This window comes from Electrophorus electricus, chromosome 1 (genome assembly GCF_013358815.1).
Source record: "Electrophorus electricus isolate fEleEle1 chromosome 1, fEleEle1.pri, whole genome shotgun sequence".
NCBI classification, from domain to species: Eukaryota; Metazoa; Chordata; class Actinopteri; order Gymnotiformes; family Gymnotidae; genus Electrophorus; species Electrophorus electricus.
In genome coordinates this window covers 28,992,596-29,013,484 of record NC_049535.1, presented here as the reverse complement: position 1 = coordinate 29,013,484, position 20,889 = coordinate 28,992,596, and the positions used below count along the sequence as shown (strand labels likewise).

Genomic DNA, 20,889 nt, shown 5'->3' with positions numbered 1-20,889 from the left:
CTGTCTGAGGTTTTCCTGTTGCAGGGTCCTGCTGAACATGCCCGTGAGTGTTGACTTTAGACTAGTGGCACTGATCTTTGCAAACAAAGGTACTTTTACCTGCATGGGAGATGGGACACTATTAATTTTTTGATGTTCTGTTATAATTGTTATTGATTAATTTTAGTAATTTATGTATTTATTCGGGGAGGTCTGACTGTACATATGAGTACATCTACCAGTGTTCTGCTGAATGGCCATCTGCCTGCCTGAAGTCTCTACTGTGTCTTGTTCTCTCAGCTAAAATATACTGTAATGTCTCCTTCTGTACTCAAACACTGCGTGTGTGTGTGTGTGTGTGTGTGTGTGTGTGTGTGTGTGTGTGTGTGTCTCTGTCTCTGTGTGTGAGAGATTCAGAGAAAGAACCAGGAATGTTAACACCAGTAAATAAAAAACTGTCCACCCCAAGTAACGGCTAAATTGTGAAGGATGCCATCAGTGCTGGAAATGGTGAATGGGGCGTGCGTGCGTGCATGTGTGTGTGCGTGCGCGCTCTCTCGCTCGATCTCTCAGTGGATCAAATACAAACATACGGCACAGAAGATGAACAGCCTCGTGGATAGCTCTGTCTGACAGCATGTACAGAACAGAGAGAGAAATGGAATGTCATCAACAACCTGTGAGACTCTGAGCAGTTCTCAGTAAGACAGGGCATGTGAAGTTATTGAGCTGCTCGGTTCTGTTGAGCTTGTTCAAAAAAAATTTCTAGAACAAAGGTGCCTGCAGCAGAGGTCTGTGCAGTCTAGCAGGATCCCTCAGCCAGGGCAGCCCTGTTGAATTAACTTTGGGTGACAAAATTTGAACTGAACTTTGTTTTTGCTTCTCAAACTAAAATAGATAGACTTTATAGTATTGTTTATGCTGAATTCAAATCTTTTTCGAATGTTTCTATCATGCTTGGTTTTTAAGTTTCAGAGCAGTTATGCTTTACGTTATGTTTATATTACTTATTCAAAAATAAGGTTGTTATTATTATACTTAAAATGCACAAACTCACTTCTAAAGGGTACAGTGTGTGTGATTTCTGCCTATATTTGGCCTTGGGAACATTCTTCAGTGTCCACAGTTGGCTGTCAGCATTGAGGGGATCCATTCTCCTTGGTACCACTTTACCATACTATACATGATGACAAGCGAGTATACTGGAACTATGGGTGATAGAGAAATTCTGAAAACTTTTGTATTCAGTATGCATAAATACACAATAAACATAGTCGACAGTGTTGACCAGTGCAGGGCTCTTAACATGAGATCTGGTTATCCTCAACACAACAACAGTGTTAAATGTTACTGAAATACTCAACAGTTCCTTATGTTTCTGGAGGAAATGCTTTGAGCAGATGAGGTCATAAATGGAAAAGGCATGTGGACAACAAGGACAACAAATTCTTTAAAAAGTTAATTTGAGTCAGGTCCTTGCTGTGCTGAAGGAAAGAAATGGGAGGAAGGACACAATCTTTGGCTGGTCCATTATAATTGTTATTGATTAATTTGAGTTATTTATGCATTATTTATTGTCAGAAGTCTGAATGTTCATATAGACTGTTCATATAGAGTGCATCTACCAGTGTTCTGCTGAATGGCCACCTGGCTGCCTGCCTGAAGTCTCTAATGTATCTTGTAATCTCAGCTAAAATATACTGTACTGTCTCCTTCTGTACTCTGTATGTGTAGGTGTATAAGAGGGAGAGTGAGAGCATAAAAAATGAAGTGCCATTTAAAATGAGCCTAACTGCCTATCTGTACCAATCTACAGAACTACTGGTGTTGGAGCATTGTTTAAGCATACCCCTAATATTGAGCAACCAAGATGAAGTTTCTTCAGAAAACTGCATAGAGGGGGAAACTTATGTGCCACATAATATCTGCTATATTCCATTATAATGGAAATAATGCAGACATTTCATTGTGAGCGTGTTAAAGGAATTGTGAAATTGTGCCAATTGGGATGGAATGGGAGTAAGATAAGAACTATGGCTCATTTAAAACCCATTATGGTTTTGGTGTGTGTGTCTGTCTGCATTCAGTGTGCTGGTGGATCACAGCCACTATGCAGTCCTCAATATGGAGGGTCTCACTCCGGAGGTCTGAGCAACCCGTGCCGTCTTCAGCCTATTGTATCGAGTCAAACGAGGAACGTGGTGATTCCACAGGAAAGGAGTTGCATCACAGATGTCATTAGTGGGAATGTCCACATGAGGCCGCTAAACAAAGCAAAATATGTGAAATGCTGCCCCTTTGTGGTTAGAATGAGCCATTTCCATCACAACGTGATCCCGAGAAACGCTTTTTATTTGAAAGTTCTTCAGTAAATCTTAACCAGTTACAATATTTTGTAATGGGTACAGTGTAACTTAAATGACTTAAAAATAGCATATAGTTTCTGTAGCATCTGCAGGTGGAAAATCTTATGATTATTAGCTTCCAATGCATCTGCAGTTAAAGTTACCCTGAACTTCAAAATATATGCTATAAGGGTCTGCATTGTGGCCATTCAGTGCGCTTCATAAACACCTAGCTTGAGAAATTTATGTAAAGTAAAAAGTTGTTGGGTTTAAAAAAAACATTAAACTTACTGTTATGATTTGGAAATGAATATCTTATGTCTTGGAGATAAGGTAACAGAAAACATGTAAATCCCGAAAAATTAACACCACTGGAACTGAGAAACCGGTCCTATTAACACCGCTTAAAAGTGTCCAACCCCATAAATCATAAATCACTAACAATGTTGTGTTAAATATAACACTACATGAAGCAAACATTCATATTCGCAAATACAGAAATATTATTATTATATGCAGAAACAAATATCTATAAAGAGGAATAAGGACATTTCTGGAACAATTTTATTATCTTTATCAAGTGCACTTTGCTATGCAACAGCAACCCAGTCGACTCATGGCATGCAAAGGATGCGTGAAAAAAACCAAACACATTTAGTACTCTAATGCGTTTTCCATTAGTTCCAAAATGTGTGAAGTCCACTGAACAGAAAGAGTGGAGTGAAAAGTTCCATTTTATTTATACTTTTATGCTACAATGTTTTGTAAACAATGGTCATAATTCATTTTTACATTTACCATTTCAGTTTCTCTTACTGCGCCTTTAAATCGGATACAAGTTAAAACTCTGTTTTGATTGCCTGCCCTGTATTGCGTCTCATTTAAAAAGCATTTAATGCTTTAACACACCTAAGAACTTCAATGTAAATTGGGCTTGGCGAGTGAATAGGTGTAGATATGTAAATTAGACTATGGACTGGGGGAGTGAATGTGTTTTGAAACTAACAATATACACATTTTACTTTAAAATCCTTTATTTTAATAAAGTGAGGGAAATTCAGTTTTGTTCACTTTTTAAAAGATCGTACACATGTGGTTGGAAGTATAGTGTATTTGTATTATAGTGTATTGAATAAGGTTCGCCTTTGTGTATTTATACATCTTTTTTGACAGAGTGAGCATTAAAAAAAAAACTGGGATTAAAGCTCACTGTCTTTATGAAGGACACTGTATAATATCCAAGATACATGCTATCATTGCAGACTCATTAATGATATGAGAATGCACCAATTAGTCTACTCTTTCTGAATACTAATAACTCTTCAATGATCAAGTCCCCTTATCAAGAACATTGTCTTGATAGCCATATTACAGTCTGCATTCTTTAAGCAAACATATTCTTTAATTTTCTTACTCTTCCATTCCAGTTATTGTACTGTATGCACAACGCTGCTTTAAAAACTGCCTGGTTCGATGTTGGGTGTTCTCAATTCTTACTCCTGAAGGACAATATTTAAAGGCCATTTCCAACACTGTGTGGCCCAATGGAAGATTCAGGTTTACAACTCGTAAGTACGTGTTAATATTTGTAGATTTGTAACGTCTTATGTTGGCTGTAGCCAAGTCCTAGATCCAGTGCTCAGCTGTATGCTTCTCGGATAACGAGGCTATCTTGACAGCTAATCGTGTTATAATGGTTTTGCTAATCAGCTGCAGCTCCACTTTTACCTACAACTGTGTAGAGATAATGGCGATGTTTTTTTCTATCACTAGTTGTCGAACAGCGTTCGAGTGTTGAGGTGGAAATATAAATTTTGTAGACGAGGGTTAAAAAAAAGAGAGGCACAGTATGAGAAACATAATGTGTCTTTGGAACACGGAAGCATGTTAATCTGTTCTGGTTGACCCCCTAAATAAAATTCTGAGCTTCAAAAATAAGCATAATAGGGTCTCTTTAATATTCTGTCCGCTGCAGTTGGCTAAACCTGCCGCTGCGTCCTTCCCGAGGAGCGCGGGGCGTGTCTCGGAGACGCGAGGGCGGGGTTTGCGGCACAGCCTCCCTCTAATGGAGACAGGTTGTTTCCAGACCGCGATGGCTATGGGTCTAACGTCGAAAAAATCGTCTTCTAGGAACGTCGGGGTGGAGCGCAAGAACCTCATCACTGTGTGCAGGTAGTATTTTAAAATCTACATCGAGCGAATGTGGGCAGGTCTGTGCATTGCCAAAGCGCACAATTCGAGCCACGGTTCAATTTGTGCTGCGACAGTGCTTCACGCGTGCGCTCATTAGGCTGGTACATTGTCACTCGCCGTTTCGTCTTGAATCCAAGAAAGACGTAGACTGTTAAAAAAAAGTTAAATGTTACTGGTTATTTATTGATAATGTCAGCGCAACACTACCATTTACGAGATACGAAATGGCTAGGCCAAAGCGAGTTTCACTGAAGTTAAAATGTTACCAGGCTTCATTCCACCCTACCTGAGCTTTGAGGTAAGTTGCCGAGACAGTTAACGCTATAAACTGTGCACAAGCATTACATCGCTGAACCACCGCTTTTGAGCATCTGCTCTCCACAGCTAAAACTGACACGATTGTAAAAATAAGCACATATGAGCAGTTCACCTTCAGGTGATCTCCGGTTGTGCATCGTTAAAAGGGCAGACGGACTGTTATTGATACAGCCTGTGTCGTCAGACCAGGGCCCGGTATCGGAAATGGTCGGCTTTTATATCACCAGGAGATGAATGCTCTGTCTAAAGCACATTATGATAAAGACAATAGGATTGTGATGCTTTAGGGCAAACTCGTCCTGGTGCGACACGATGCAGGTTTATCATCAGTAAGGTCACTGAGAATTTCAGTGGCATTTTCTTACTGTTTAACAACAAACAAAATCAAACCTACCTGTCTACGAAAGTACTATCACTTCAGTAGTGTATCCGAGCGAGAGAGATGGCAGTGGGAACGGAAGTAACGTACCGTGGTCTCATTATGTCAGCGTGTCCGCCGCAGTCCATTTCTCTATACTAAAAGAAAAGATGGACTCAGAATGATGAAGCCCCCCCTGAGACGACAGTCATGCGGTTAAACCCCAGTATAAAGTCAGTATCTCTCTCTCCATTTATTTTTGGTGTAAGCACGAGTGGCTTAGATTTATTTATTATTTTGTATTAATGTGTTCAATTAAGAGAACAGGGAATTATACCATTTTAACACATTTGTTGGTAGTTACTCATTTCCTTTTCCTTACACCATGCATTAGCATTAATAGCAAATAAAGTGGGAGAGAAGCAGTTAACTTTTTCCCATTCTGTCTCTCATTGATATGCACATGAGGTTTGTAGTTAAATGTCTTCTGAAAACTACAGTCTAAATAAGTTTAATAATGACAAGCAATATGATTAAAGTCAAATTTATTTGTATAGTATTTTCACAAAGCAGTTTTACAAATGTTTGCATCCAAATGGGTGGATTTGGCGTTTATGAAGCCCCAAGCAAAGTTATGTCTGGGGCCTCTAATCAAAGAATCTATCTATCTATCTGTCTATCTGTCTATCTGTCTGTCTATCTATCTATCTATCTATCTATCTATCTATCTATCTACAATCTGCCTGTCTTCCTGTTGCATTCAGAACTGAACTATCCTGGTTCTTTTCCTTAATTTTTTTTTTTGGTGCCGCTTTGGTAAGAGCATTTCATGGATGCGTTCAAGAGTTCTGATGAGCTGTCTAGCGTTTTATGTCATCTGTTTGATGTCAAACAATGAATGAATGTGTGTAGTCATTTTTCAGCCATCCATTTATGGCCCACAGGGGCCTCAGCTCTTTGCATGGCTTGCGTAGTGGTAAAAACTGCCAGCGAGAAAGCAGTGGCAACAGTGGTAAGTAAAAGTCACTGGGCAGAATTAAGGAAGGACCAAGATCCAAGAAAAACTATTGTCCTTGGGTGGACCAGCTAATAAAGTCCATGCTTTATTGCAATGTATAAAGGCCCCAGACTGCTGGGGGTGGAAAACTGTATCTGACCTAATCTTGTCTTCAAGTAGGCTATACCATCAACATTTATTTAAATTAAATCTTTGACTGTTGAAAAACTTGGGTGCATTTTGTGATGAACAGTTTGAGACTCCTAAATGTTACTGTACTTACAGCAGATGGTCACATTTGTGGCCTTGGGTAAGCCATGCACTAATTAAGGAATGTGGAAACATGTGAAGTACAGCTGTCTTCAGCAGGGAGTGGAGATGCTTACTCATCTCATGTATAAAACACCAGCTTCTGTTGGAGCGGAGGGTCTTTTATTTTAAGGTCAACATTCCACAGAAATGGAGGCTTGGGACTTGGCCCTGTCGATGAGCTGAAAGACCCGCCAAGTCTGTATCCATCTACTTGTACCACTTGACTACTGTTTACTGATCTCACTTGCAGGTGTGTGCGTGCAGGCAAATTCGTGCTTCCGCTCCATGCCTGGTGCGTGTGTACGTGGGTTACGGCGCCCTGCCCAGTGTGTTGGACTAACATTAGCGCCAGTGAGTCATGGCTGAATCACTCCATTTCACTGCCACTGTACCAATCACTCTGCAGGAGTGTGGGACAGTATGGAGCCTGTTAAAGCCATAGCTTGGTGTTTTTGCTGTCTGCTGAGTGGGCATTGAATGTTTCATAGGCACACTAGTGTGTATGTGTGTGTAGGTGGGAAGCGCTGTAGGGCCAGAGACACTGACCCTGTGTAGCTGCTGGGTGGACAGAGAACACCGTCGCCCACATACGAACTGTGCTCCCATTGTGCTGGATTCATGGAACGTCAAGGAGATGATTGTTCCATGTGAGATAAACGATTATGAGGTCATCCCTGCTACAGCTCAGTACAGTAAAAAGGTTCTGTATGCGTCTGGGGTGTCTAAGTGACCTGGACACCCTGGCTCTTTTCAGACAATTGTGTAGGTTTGTTCTTTGGTAAAACTTTGGTGAAACTGCCCATGGAACATACAGATATGTAGGAGGTTTGGCTGGGAGTGTAAATGTGAAGTAAAAAAAAAAGGGTAAGAATATCAGGTCAGCAAACAAAGTCAGCAACTGTTTATTAAACATGAACCACAGTCTGAACTTCACTTTCCAGAGCTCTAGTGTGCATGTGGCTGTAGAACACTAGTTAAATGCAGAACACACTAACTTAGCAAGAGAAAATCAAGAACTTCAAAAATGGGCTTCAGTAAGCACAAAGACACTGACACGAATGGTGGTCATTGTTTTTCCACCAGTCGCCTTACTTGACCACATCAGGACTAATGTAATCTTGGACGCTGAAAGGCAAGCTACGTAAGACAAAGACATAAAAGAATAAAAGGTTAAAACCTGAAAATTCATTAATAGTTAAACTAGCTAAGACATTTCAAACAATGGCTCAACATTACATTTTAGGGAAATCATAAATTAGCTCAGTTTACATCTACTACCTAGTGTAATCGAAACCTTCTGTCTTGGCACTGTGAAGGTGTGAATGTGTAACGTAAATCTTGTTTTCTTTTTTGTTTCTCTCAATCTGGTCCTTGTTGGTTTTCGAATCATCGAGTGTTTTACTTCACTCCTGATTCCCACACTGTTTTCTCCATCGACTCTTCCACTGCACTGAGATCTGCTGATAAAATTGTGGTCAGCTTTGCTTTCATGTAGCTAATAAAGTCAGCTGCAGTCCTCTGAAGCCATGGACTGAAGTCTTTCATGGTGATGTTGAAGAGGACAAGAATCGGTTATATTGTGTTTCTAGCTTAATAGCATTTTCTCTGGAGGCCACAGACTGTAGCTGCTGTTCTTGGGCAAATGAAAGTGAAAATTCTTGAGTTTTCTTGTCCAGCACCGATGGAGAAAAAACAACAACAAAAAAACAAAACCCCAAAGCCTTTCATTGCCTGCCAGGCCTCCAGAGGGCAGTGTGGTGCTGTTCACTGTTTCTTGGTGAACTAAATTAAATCGAAAACTGCTTTTTCTGCAGAACACGCTGTCACTGCCCAGTCTAATTCAAATTACTGTTCTCGCTTCCTAGTGTGTGTTTGAGTGAGTTTCTAAGCATCTAAGTAAGGTTATTGAAGAGGATTCTAGGCTATGTGGAGAACTGCGGCATTAGTTACACTGCAGTTTGTCTTACTTCTCCTCTAAACCACACACATGCACACACAAAACATTCTGTTTCACAGAAATAATAGAACAATGCGGAATCACACAGTACAGGCACATTTTCTAAATAAAATGAGTGTGGGAGGGACAGTGTAATTTTGTTTATGTTTTAGGGTATTTCAATTAATTCTCACTAACACATTCCAAAGGTGTACATATGTCTGAAGCCATAGGTTTAGAAATTCAAAGAACATGTGCTGTCTGGGATCAGTTTTTTGCTTACATATCCCAATATATGGATAGTGAGTTGATCCTGCGTCAACACGGGACAACAAAGTGCCCATATGACATGCAGAATAATGACATGAGATAGTGTAAGTACAGTAACATCAGTGTAAAACAATTCCATCATCAGAGGGTCGATCTGGAGCGGCTGCGTGTGTCATAAAGGCGAATGGGGCATGATTACTTCCATTCCGAGTAGAGAGGTTCGAGTTCCAGCAGTTCTGAAGAGTCTGTTTGGCTAAGTCTCTGTGTGTTCCAGAGAGTTCTAGATGACACAACTTCACTATGAAAGTCTAGAGCGTCGTGATCACAAAATGAGCATCTTCTGTTGAATTCAGTTATTTGGGGTTTTGCCTGTGATGTAGATTATGGAGCTATTTTGTCTATTGCTCTTGAGGTTTTTTTTTTTTTGGGGGGGGGGAGGTTTTAGGATTGCTAAGGCTCTGCCTGGAGACTTTAGGTAGAAGTGCAGGCTGTTAAAACAAAGGGATTTGTCTTGTATTGAGAGCTAATTCATATGGCGGATGCTGAGGGGAAACTGGTGGAGACGGCTTGTTCAACCTAAGGAAAATAAAATGTGTGCATTAATATTGTAAGCACGATATGCTTTCAGGATCTTAATACGTTTCCAGCTTTTCCACTTTTTTCTCTCCCTTTTATGATTCAGTAATGGGGGACAAAGAGACGGTAAATGTTAGCAAGGCAAAATGACATCCGGGAAGGGCTGGGAGTTAGTGGGAGAGATGGAAGGTTTGGGATATTTCTGTGGTGCTAGAGGTGACGGGCTCTGCTCACATGTGGCCTGTCCTGGACAGTGACGGCACTACATGGGCACTACTGAGAAGAAAACGAGATCCTCGTTGACAAGGGCTTTCATCAGAAGAGGAGAAAGTTCACAACAGCTTCACATATCTCCTGCATCTGTTTTCATGCATTCACAATAAGGCAGTTGTTGGCACTCACCGGGACACGTGTTACGATCCCAATTCCCATTTTGCCTCAATGACGGCTGAATCTAATTAGCGTTTGATGATGCAAGAACATGAGTACCTTGAGACTAATTTAATTTAAGTGAAAAAGAAAAGATGGCAAGGTGGTGTGGGCATCGTTTCTGGTAGAACAATTCATTACTGCTCTCTTTTAATCTCTGCCTTTCTATCACACTGAAATGCACATTTCAGTCTCCTTATGAATTGCCCCAATGTGCACCCTTCATTATTCCCCCTGTGTGAAATCTACCTTTGCCACGTCACCTTTAGTCTACAAGTAAAGTCCAGATATCCAGATGTTACCCGAGTTGTACATCAATGTAAAAACTCCCACTGGTGCAACATTCTCAATGTCCCTTAACTTGGCCAACGCCATCCCTCAGAATCACATGCTTTTGCCATTTACTCTACACGTACAATAGCTATTTAATAACACCCTTCTCGTCAAAACCTGAATCTGGGAGGTTGTGGGATACATTGCCACTTGTATAGTACAGTCCCTGAGGAAGGTCAACAGAATTCTCCATCTGCTGTGAGCGCAGGTGTTATGTTGTGCTTGACAGTGCTGTATTATCTGCAGTTGCTGGTCTGGGGAGTCATGGTTTGTGGCATGTAATGAGAGGTTGTTTACTCTGGTCCTAGATCTGCTGCTGAGCTTGAAGAGGGCAGACATCCTCTAAGGGAGGGTAGGGGTTGAGGGAGAGAGAGGGATAAGGGAGGAGAAAGAAGAGTGTCAGAAATATATTGACTAAGAAGGTCTAAGAGGGATATACAGGAATGGGATGGGTACACGTGAAACGGTGGATCCGAACAGGCTGGGTAATGAAGGCGGAAAGCTAGGAGGTAAAGAAAGGGAGAATGTGGGTGCGGAGATACGGACCGCATGGCTTGACTGAGAATCAGCGTTTATGTGCTATTAGAGGCAAAAACAACCAAACTAATGGCATATGGAGGTCCTCTGGGCCAGTAAAGGAAGGTGGATGGGCCTGCATCAGAGTGCATTAAATTCCAATAACCCACCCATATGGTGGAGTGATCCAGAAGGGAACGTCACGGCTTTCCCTTGGCACGCTGCCAGAAAGGGCGAGTGCAAGGGCACAAAAGCTGTTTGTTCAGTGGCCATACATTTGTTTTTCAGTGTCGAATTGTACCAAGACTATCTTGCTGCCACATTCACCAATTAGCATTTTAGGCATACCAGCTCTTTCTTCCAGTAGCCATGCTGTGTGCTTAACCTGTGCACCCTCCCACATTAGCCTGGAACCCCCTGTTTGGTCTCTTCCATCGGTTACAAGCGTTTGACTCGGGGAATGAAGGGCTCCTTGCTTTGAAGAACCCTCTGTTGTTACAGTGCAAGAGTCCAGTTTATGCCAGTACACTCTTGTAAAGCCATCTAAATGATGTCATCAGAGGACCACAAAGAGCCTCTGGTTTTGTGAAGGTTTGATTTGAGTAATTTGACTAATCTGTTCCTTTATCTGCAGCTCCAAGAATGTGCAGTGATGTGACAGATTGACGGTCAAATATTTAGATTGGTCAATATTGGGGAAAAAAGATATTGTGTTGATTTGGATTTGTAGGTCAAGACACAAATTAGATCTCATGATTCCAACATTGGTACATTTATCAAATCTTCATTATCAAAAAAGAACCAAGAGAACCTAAACAAATAAGTTATTATGATGAAACAACCTATTTCAAATGTGTTATGTCTTACTGTGTGCTAATCAGATCTCATGGCTCACCCCAAAATGAAATATTTACAGGGAAAGAGGAAACCTCACCTGTTGGATTAGGCACAAGCAGGACTCTTTGATTCACTAATCTGCATCCTTGACATAATCCAGAACAATTAATGGAACAGAAAGACAACCTTGACATCAAATTCAATCCACCAGTTTTTGGATACTGAAAAAATACTATACAAATAAAATTTGCTTCGTTGCCCAAAACAATGCCCTCAGAATTCCACAGGAATGGTGCCGTTGCCGTCTTTTGATGTTCATCCTAGTTGACATACTGGAGCAAACCCTCCCTCCCCTACCACCTCACGTTCCCTGGCACCTCACTCCCTCCCCACACACCCTTGCATGGACGATTTGGCCTCACTCCTTGTTAAAGAGTCTTCCTCTTGGGCATCAGGGCCTTTCGGAAGGACGTGGTCTTGGTGCCTCTGCTGTAGGTGGCACCGCCCAGGGAGATCTTGGTCTTGCCGCTGGTGATGGTGGAGGAGCCTAGCGATGTGGTGCTCTTGCCACGGGAGATGGAGGAGTTGCCCATCATGATCTTGGTCTTGCCCCTCTTGATGGAGGTGCTCCCCAGATTGAGGGCTGTCCTGCCCTCCGTAATGCTCGTGTTACCCATGCCGGAGGAGAGCCGAGCCGAGAAGGAGGAGAGGCAGGGGTTGCTCTCCCACAGCCAGTCCTGACAACGCTGAACACCTCGGGCTTAAAAATCCTTCCTGTCCTCCCTTTTTTTTTTTTTTTTTTTTTTTTTCTTTTTTCTTTTCCTTTAACCCCCCCCCCACTTTGTAATCCTGGTCTCACAGGATGAGGGTCCAGTGGCTCATCGCATGCTCAGACAGCAGTGGCGGGATCTGCAGCGCCCTGGTGTGCACGGCCGCTGCCTGGCTGGGTGTGACAGGTCGGCGCGGCGAGTGCTGAGATGGGACCAGAATGCTAAGCGTGCCTGCTGCCGCCGCCATAGCCCCAGCCCCCGTGCCCAGCATAAAGCCTTCGTTGAACGGGGCGACGTGGGCCCCGGTGGGGCCACATACCTCCCCTGTCCACCGTGAATGGACAGAGGCAGCCGTAGGAGTCCGCAGACCTCGCTGGGGGCCGCTGGGGACAGTGGGTCTCATTGTCCCCCTGCTGAGGCGAGGCAGGGAAATGCACTGAAGGACACATTGTTGAAGGGTACAATCAGTGGTGACATCACTACGTTCCTTGGCACTGTTTCTCAGAACTGGTGTATTGGATAGTTACTGTACATGGGTACTAGTAGAAGTGTAGTGCTGTACATAAAAACAAAGTTTAACTGCATTCAACACTGGCTTTTTGCTGTACTGTGGTTGAGCATATATTTGCATGTCAAGAAATGTCAGAAAGCAAATGAAATTTGTGTTTTTTCTTTTTTTTGAAAGACCACGACCTGCTAGTATGCGTAAATTCTCAAGTGGTGAAAATGGATGTGTTTTTTCTATATAGAGAAAAATGAAAGAAAGAAACTTATTGCACAGTTTTTAGCTATTTTGAGGTACAATTTATTATTCTTGTTGTCTTGGGTGAAATTATGATATTAGTCAGTTTGTTACATTAAGCTCATGTTTAGACAGAAAAAATATTACACTATATGTGTTTTAATCATTCCACATGGTATTTGTGTTGATCATATCATATATAAGTTATCTGCACTGTTGCCTTTTAGAACAAGATTGTGCCTAAAAAACAGAATACTACAGAACACTTGTGATTGGCCACATGCCCTCTTGGGTGTATTCACATTACTTCATACCAGCTGTTCCATACTGAAACCCTGCCCAGTCACAACAGCCAAGCTCTTGCTTCAAACCCACATTGAATCAGACATTCGAATCCATGGTCAGCTAACCTCTCACTAGTGGACCTGGTGTCTTTTTAAATCAGCTTTTGACTTTTCAGTCATGTTCCAATTCAGGAACAAGAATTTCATACCAGATTCCAAGCTGAATTAACATGCAGTAACTTTTCAGACAGGCCAAACACTTGCGTCTAACACAGCAACTAACCTGCATGAACGTTCTTTATCCCCAAGTCTCTTTGTGTGTGGGTGTATGTATTTGAATGCGTTTGTGTGCTTCAGTCAAAGATGAAAATCCCAGTAGAGGTTCCACTGAGTGTCTTTGCCTCTTTTGAGGAGTGTTTTCACTACAGTTACAGACCTCTTCCCTTGAGTTAATGTGGCTTTGCTTAAGGAGCTAGTGGTCTCGCCATGTGTAATCGTGGTGGTACCCACCGCAAAGGCAGTCTGTCCCCGCCTCAGCTTGGTCTTGCTCCTCGACACGGCTGTGCTTCCCAGCGAGATGGTGTTTTTGAACCTCAGCAACTTGACTTTCCCTTTGGTGAAGATGGTCTTTCTCATGAAAAGGGAAGCCTTGCTGGCCGCCTGCCGTGGCTCCCTCCCCGCTCCCTTGTGTCTCGCGTCGCTCGCCCCACTGTCTTCGCTCGCGCTCGGCATCTTGCTCCTCGTGCTGCCGCTCGCGCTGCTCCTGCCCCCTTAAGTGGTCCTGCGCTTGGGCAGAAGGGCCTTGCGGAAGGAGGTGGTGGTCGTGCCCCTGCTGAAACTGGCTCTGCCCAGTGAGATGGTGGTCTTGCCCCTGGTGATGGTGGAATCGCCCATGGAGGTGGTGGTGACCCCACGGGTGATGGACGACTTGCCCATGGTAATGGAGGTCCTGCCACGGGCTATAGAGGAGCCGCCCACGGAGAGGGCCGTCTTGCCTTCGGTGATGCTGGTGTTCCCCATGAAGGCATGAAGGAGCCGGAAACCCTTTCAGCCAGCGCTTGCTCAGCCTGTTTTTCGTGGTCTGCCAGTGAGTGTGAGGGCTAGAGCAGGTCGTACATGTCGGAAACCTGCAGGTTGACCCGGGCAGGAAAGCCTTGCAGGACTGGGGAGATCCACAACGACAAATCTGAACCAATTCTGAGAGCAGCCCTAAATAGATCAGGCCACTGCTAGTTGAGTGAGTGGGTGGAGAGAGAGTGTGAGAGAATGTGTGGGTGTTTGTGTTTAGGGTATTCTGTCATTTTCTGCCCATGAAGCTGATCTTTAAAAAAAAAAAAAAAAAAAAAAAAAAAAAAGTACAGGGTATGGAATGGAAGCCAAGCAAATGGACAAGGGTCGTCACGTCGCTGACAGATGCATTGCCTGATTGGATTGGGCCACAAGGATTGTGCTTGTTGTCATGGTAATGGGGGGCAGGGCATCTGAAGAGGCGCATTGTATAGCACACAGAACAATTGAGGCTGACCTCAGTGGCCTGCCATGGCACCAATCCCAAATGCTGCCAGTCCTTCAGTTAGAGAACAGAACTTGAGCCTGTGTGTGTGTGTGTGAGCGAGAGATGGAATTATTTTTAATTAATGTGGTATAGCATTTCTGTTTACAAATAAATCTATTCAAATGTATTAATTGTGCAATTCTCAAGTATTTTTCTATTCCAGTATTTCTAACAGTCCTGCTTCTATATTTCAGGTTTTCGGTCAAGACCCTACTGGAGAAGTACACAGCCGAGCCCATTGATGACTCATCAGAGGAGTTTATTAATTTTGCAGCCATTTTGGAGCACATACTCAGTCACCGCTTCAAAGGTAAAATGGTGGAAACCTTCACCTCCAAATACAGCTCGACACACGAGCAGGTTTAGATGTCACGAGTCATCAAAAACGTTTTCAGGTCCGGGGGGCTGGTTCAGCTCGGATGGCCAGAGGAGCTTCTGGGATTATGTGCGTGTGGCCTGCAGCAAAGTTCACAACAACTGCATCAGCAGCATTGAGAACATTGAGAACATCAGCACGTCCCGGGCCAAGGCAAGCATCTCTGCTCCTCCTCTCCTCCCACTTGTCTTTTACAAGTACTTTCACTTAGAGATTTTTGAAGCAACACACAACAGACCTCCCACCCAATGAAATGGGACTATGGATGTACAAGAACAGCAAGGGTCAAACATTCAAACATACGCCCAAACCAAAACATCCCCAGTCTAATAACGGAGGCATTCGGGTATTAAGTTCAACCATGATACCAATATTTGGTACCGACCAGTGGGGAGATATGGCAGGGTGTCAAGATGTTAAATGAAAGGTTTTGAATTCATGGAAAAATGGTAAAGTAAATTTTAAAGTAAATGGTAAATGTAAATTTTGCAAGCTTTAAAAAAGCTGCCAGTCAGCGGTGATGGCAGTTAATTAACATTTGGTTATTTTGGATAGTGCTTTAAAAACAAAATTCCAAAGGGTTGGAGTTTGTGGCATGCCCAAAACATGTGAGATCACATGGGAAGCCATTACATCAGTTACAACGGCTCCATTTGTGGGTAAATGTTTGCAAGTTTGGCTTTATACAAATGGTCTGTGTATTGTATATTTAATAGAATGAGATGTGCACAAGAGACTGAGGTCTGAACACCACCTAGCACCTAACTTCCCACCATTCATTACTTAATCTGATATTTAACTCTGCTTCCCATCTGAGTCTTTGTTTCTGAGCATTATCGCTGTCTAAAGATAAACTCTGTCTGTGTAAATAAGACCTACCACTCCTAAACACTGGCTCACCTACCACTCCTAAACACTGGCTCTTCCTCTGTCGCTGAGGGGCTATCACGGTTCCCCTTTCTGACTCTGGTTTACCTTCCGGCTTGGTGTCACGTCTTTTCTTCTCGTTGTCTCATTTGTGCCCTCTTCTGGTAGGGCCGGGCATGGATCCGTATGGCTCTCATGGAGAAGCGCTTGTCTGAGTACATCGCCACCGCGTTACGGGACACGCGGACGACAAGGTTGGTATCCACGTGGCCTCAGCATGTCTGTAAAAGACACTGTAGCACAAAGAGACTGCAGGAGTATCGCTCTGTCACTCCCTAAAAGGATAAAGCCCTGGGACATTTCCCAAATAAGATGAAGACTTTTCTTGAGAGGGAACGAATGAAGAAGGTCCTATTCGTTTGTGAAGTTTGTTCACTGAGTGCTAGCCATGGTGTGTGGGTGGACGTTTGTGTTCTGCAGGAGGTTTTATGATGATGGGGCTATCATGCTTCGCGAGGAAGCTACAGTGCTGACAGGAATGCTGATTGGACTCAGTGCCATTGACTTCAGGTGAGAGCAGACACACCTGCACCACAGGTAATGTGTTCATTACCCCCTCACCCGCTCCTGTACACATCGTTTTCTGCACATGACTTCACACTTTATGCCACTGAGTCATAATCGGAAACCATCACTGATACTCTGATCTCGAACATCTTGTGCTCTCTCTCTCTCTCTGTCTGTCTGTCTGTCTCTGTCTGTCTGTCTGTCTGTCTGTGTCTCTCTCTCTCTCTCTCTCTCTCTCTCTCTCCCTTCCCCTTTTAGTTTCTGTTTGAAGGGAGAGGTACTGGATGGGAAGACACCTGCTGTGATTGATTACACACCATACCTGAAGTTTACCCAGAGGTGAGGGATGCTAATGCTAAACTTGACTCCTGCCGTGTTAATCTTAAATACACCAGTGGATTCTTTCTCTGTAATAGTCTAACAAACTCACAAATGCTGATGTGCTCATAGTTGCTGTCTGTGCTGTTCATTACATTAGTTGACATCCTCAGTATAACACTCTTCAACAAAAATGTATCACTTTGATTTACAAGTATTCAGAAAGACTAAAATTAAGTGGAACTATTTTAAAATGTTTTCTGTGTACTATAAAACCAACATATTAGACAGTGTTTCCTGTCACTGAGATTATAACTTTGTTGACTGGTTAAGAACAGCAATACTTAAAAATGCCTCTATCTGAAGTGTGAGGATTTTCCTGAAGCTACTTCAGTCAGTGCTGTTGCAATGCATCTGTATCTACAGAGAGATTACTTATTTGCTTTCTCAATACTATGACTATCTAAATGTGATGCTGCTTCTTTCTGTGGCTGTAACTATCTGAGTAATGCCAGTTCTCTCTGTAGCTCTGACCACCTGAGTGATGCTGGTTCTCTCTGTAGCTATGACTACCTGAGTGATGCTGGTTCTCTCTGTAGCTATGACTACCTGAGTTGAGTGGTGCTGGTTCTCTCTGTAGCTATGACTACCTGAGTTGAGTGGTGCTGGGCTTCTCTGTAGTTATGACTACCTGAGTGATTCTGGGTCTGTACCTATGCCTGCCTGAGTGGTGCTGGTTCTCTCTGTAGCTATGACTACCTGAGTGATGCTGGTTCTCTCTGTAGCTATGACTACCTGAGTTGAGTGGTGCTGGTTCTCTCTGTAGCTATGACTACCTGAGTTGAGTGGTGCTGGGCTTCTCTGTAGTTATGACTACCTGAGTGATTCTGGGTCTGTACCTATGCCTGCCTGAGTGGTGCTGGTTCTCTCTGTAGCTATGACTACCTGAGTGATGCTGGTTCTCTCTGTAGCTATGACTACCTGAGTGGCGCTGGTTCTCTCTGTAGCTATGACTACCTGAGTGGCGCTGGTTCTCTCTGTAGCTATGACTACCTGAGTGGCGCTGGTTCTCTCTGTAGCTATGACTGCCTGAGTGGCGCTGGTTCTCTCTGTAGCTATGACTGCCTGAGTGATGCTGGTTCTCTCTGTAGCTATGACTGCCTGAGTGATGCTGGTTCTCTCTGTAGCTATGACTACCTGAGTGATGAGGAGGAGCGGCGCAGCGTGGACAGCAGTGCAAGTGAGGATAGCATGACTGAGCATCCTTACCTTCCACTGCTCACTGACGAGGAGAGCTGGAGCACCAAGTGTCGCAAGATGGAGCAAAGGTTCAAGATCGTCTACGCACAGAAGGTGAAGGTGCAAGAATACACTTGCACAAAGACATGCACATAAGCTTAGATGAATGCAAAAACTGCATTTGGTAAAATAAATATGTATGTAGTAGGATATATAGGATCTATAGTTCATTTATTTTTTCTAAATAATTTGGGGTAGTAGCAAAACTTTTGTTAGATTTGCTATTAGGCTATATACATTAATGTTGTATAAGCTGTGTATAAAGTGTATTCCATCTGTTTTCATCTCCAGGGTTATCTGGAGGAGTTGGTCCGGTTGCGAGAGTCCCAGCTGAAGAATGTGGAAACAGAAAATAAGCGACTTAATGTCAAACTGGAGGATTTGCAGGTCCAAAACCAACAGGAGAAGAAAGAGCTGGAAGCTATTATACTGGAGCTCCAGGCACAACTGTACATAGACAGACACATGACACACCTGCTTATGACCACACATAGGGTAGATGCACATATGCACATGCGTTCACAGATATGAATGCACGCCTTCACAGAAATGCATGCAGTGCTCACAAATGCAGAATAGCACTACGGAATGGAATCTTCTGCATACCAACTTCTGCCCCCACATTCATATGACCTGCTCGTTCTTTCTTTTTTTTTCCTTTGTCTGGTCCATTGGCTTCCTGTGTCGTGTAGGACTGGTGTTATTCCATGTGAACCAGCCCATTTGCCAAAAGATCTGTCAGTCTCGTTAGTCAGCCAGTGGCCATCCACACAGGCTCCTGGCAAGCAAGGGGGTGTGCAGCTTTTCCGCCGGTAGGTGTGCCTGTGTGTCAGCTCAGTGTAAATACATAAGATGAACTGGTATGAAACTGTAGGTCAGGTTTTGTGCTTTCAAATTGTTGTCATGTTTGTTCAGGAGAAGTTTTCACAGTTTGAACTTCTCCAGCGAGGCCAGTCTGAGCTCAAAAGATTCCCTCAAAAGAGGTGAGAAGCAAAATGGAGACACCGTCTGGTGTTCAGCAGGTATGCACATAAACACCCATTTACATTTACTTACACACACACACACACACACACACACACTGTGTGTGGGACAGTCTGTGGGACAGGAACCCTGCATCCAGCATGTGAATAAACTTGTTTTCTTTTTCCTAGCTAAAGACACCACTCCATCTATGCTGGGCCTGTGTGGTTCTCTTGCGTCTTCGCCCAGCTGTAAGTCCCTGGCCAGTCTCAAGTCCAGCGAGTGTTTGGTCAACATCAGCACTGAGCCTAGCCCTGCCCTCTCCCCCAGCTAGGAGGCGCCAGATCTTAGCTTGGCTAATGATGAGAAACATCACCCCACATCCTCATTCAATCTCATTTACTCAGATCATAACAAAGCCGTTACAGGAGGAATAAGGCATAGTTAAGAAAGAATCTGGCTGTTCTGGAGATGGATCCCTTTCTCAGTTTGTTTGTTTTTTCCCCATTCAATGAGAGAGTGTTGAGTTTTGATGTGAATGGTCATGGAACACCATCCCAATGTCTACGGAATGTAATCTAATTCCATATAATGAATTCCACATAAAGTCTAGACATCTTTTTCCATCTCCTCCGCTTGGATTGATCATATGGCGAGTGAGAATGTCTGAAAAATGAATTTGTGCTTGTCTGCATGAAACCTGATCCCCATCCAGAATGATGGTAAATGTCCTCAATGACCCGATGTGCTTGTGCCAACAACAGTTATGCCTGGTGTTGTGTGTATGTGAGTTTGGGCAGCTGAAACCTACACCTCCTATAGATCTTTTGTTTGTAAAGCTTTGATTGGCCTGAAGAGTTGTGCTGCTTTGTTTATACATTTGGTTCTGTTTTGTCAGTGCTTTTTGTCCTCTTTGGCAATAAAATGGACCTCCTTTGGATTATATTACTTTCCATATTTTGACTGTCTATATCGCTTAAATATATTTTGCTCCTTTTGAAACATTAACGCAAGACTTCCAAGGATATATGTTTTTGTTTATGCCCCCCCCCCCCCCCCCCCCCCCCCAAAAAAAAAAAAAGATGGCTCACATTCTGAATGGTGAAACTTGTGAATGGCTAGGTTCAGGATGGATTTTGAAGAATAAAAGTTATGGATGTATACAAAACTGAGCGAGTTACATTTGTGTACAATATAACCCAGATATGTAATCTGAGACAGGTTAACCCCTCCTTCCCCCAAGTAAAATACTCTGTTGCCAAATTGTCAATATTATTAGCCAGCTAAAAAGTTTGAAATCTAGAAGATGGATCCTACAGTATACATTGCGCAGGGTACTTCTTCTTTGAGGCAGGAGACCTCTAGTGGACGATACTTCTTACTGTAATTCAGTAGGATCTTACAAATTAGATCTACAGAAAGAAAAATAAATGTGGAGAGAATGAAATTGGCTGAGTTATGTGTAATCCTGTGCTCTACAGATTCAACAGTCCTTACGCTTTAAATGATACAAAAGCAAGATGAGTAACAGCATTTTACAGTGGTAGAGAGTCCGCTAAGAATATGTTGGTTTTACTGTCATTTATAGGTGTAGGATTGTTAGTGTTTGTCGATGTGTGATGTATGTAAGGTATGAGTGTTTGCATGTATAAGTTTCCACTTGTAAGGAATGTCAAGTCGGTGTTATTGTTTGTCTTAGTGCACACCAACACATAAATCAGGAAAACACATTGAAACGGGGTAAGTTTA

The 20,889-nt window shown here is 43.0% G+C and overlaps 1 protein-coding gene and 1 long non-coding RNA gene across 2 annotated transcripts; one reads left to right on the top strand and one right to left on the bottom strand.

The window, feature by feature from the left end:
- Positions 1-3,853: 3,853 nt before the first annotated feature.
- On the top strand, positions 3,854-20,088 carry rundc3aa (RUN domain containing 3Aa). Its single transcript, XM_026997843.2, has 12 exons — positions 3,854-3,892; positions 4,300-4,496; positions 14,945-15,060; positions 15,146-15,279; positions 16,162-16,247; positions 16,474-16,563; positions 16,819-16,899; positions 18,066-18,231; positions 18,469-18,626; positions 18,870-18,989; positions 19,093-19,199; positions 19,332-20,088. Exons 1-12 carry the CDS (start codon positions 3,869-3,871, stop codon positions 19,472-19,474), a joined length of 1,422 nt encoding a protein of 473 aa, XP_026853644.2. The 5' UTR covers positions 3,854-3,868; the 3' UTR covers positions 19,475-20,088.
- On the bottom strand, positions 7,381-11,822 carry LOC113569813. The gene is made up of 2 exons (XR_003409838.2): positions 11,497-11,822; positions 7,381-10,388 (listed from the first exon to the last, which is right to left on the bottom strand). It is a non-coding gene; the product is annotated as an uncharacterized LOC113569813 (long non-coding RNA).
- Positions 20,089-20,889: the final 801 nt, after the last annotated feature.

Coding starts and splice junctions, on each gene's coding strand:
- rundc3aa (XM_026997843.2), top strand. CDS start 3,869: ATGGAAGATTCAGGTTTACAACTC. Junction 15,061..15,145: donor ACTCAGTCACCGCTTCAAAG/GTAAAATGGTGG, acceptor AAACGTTTTCAG/GTCCGGGGGGCTGGTTCAGC. Junction 16,564..16,818: donor CTCAGTGCCATTGACTTCAG/GTGAGAGCAGAC, acceptor TTCCCCTTTTAG/TTTCTGTTTGAAGGGAGAGG.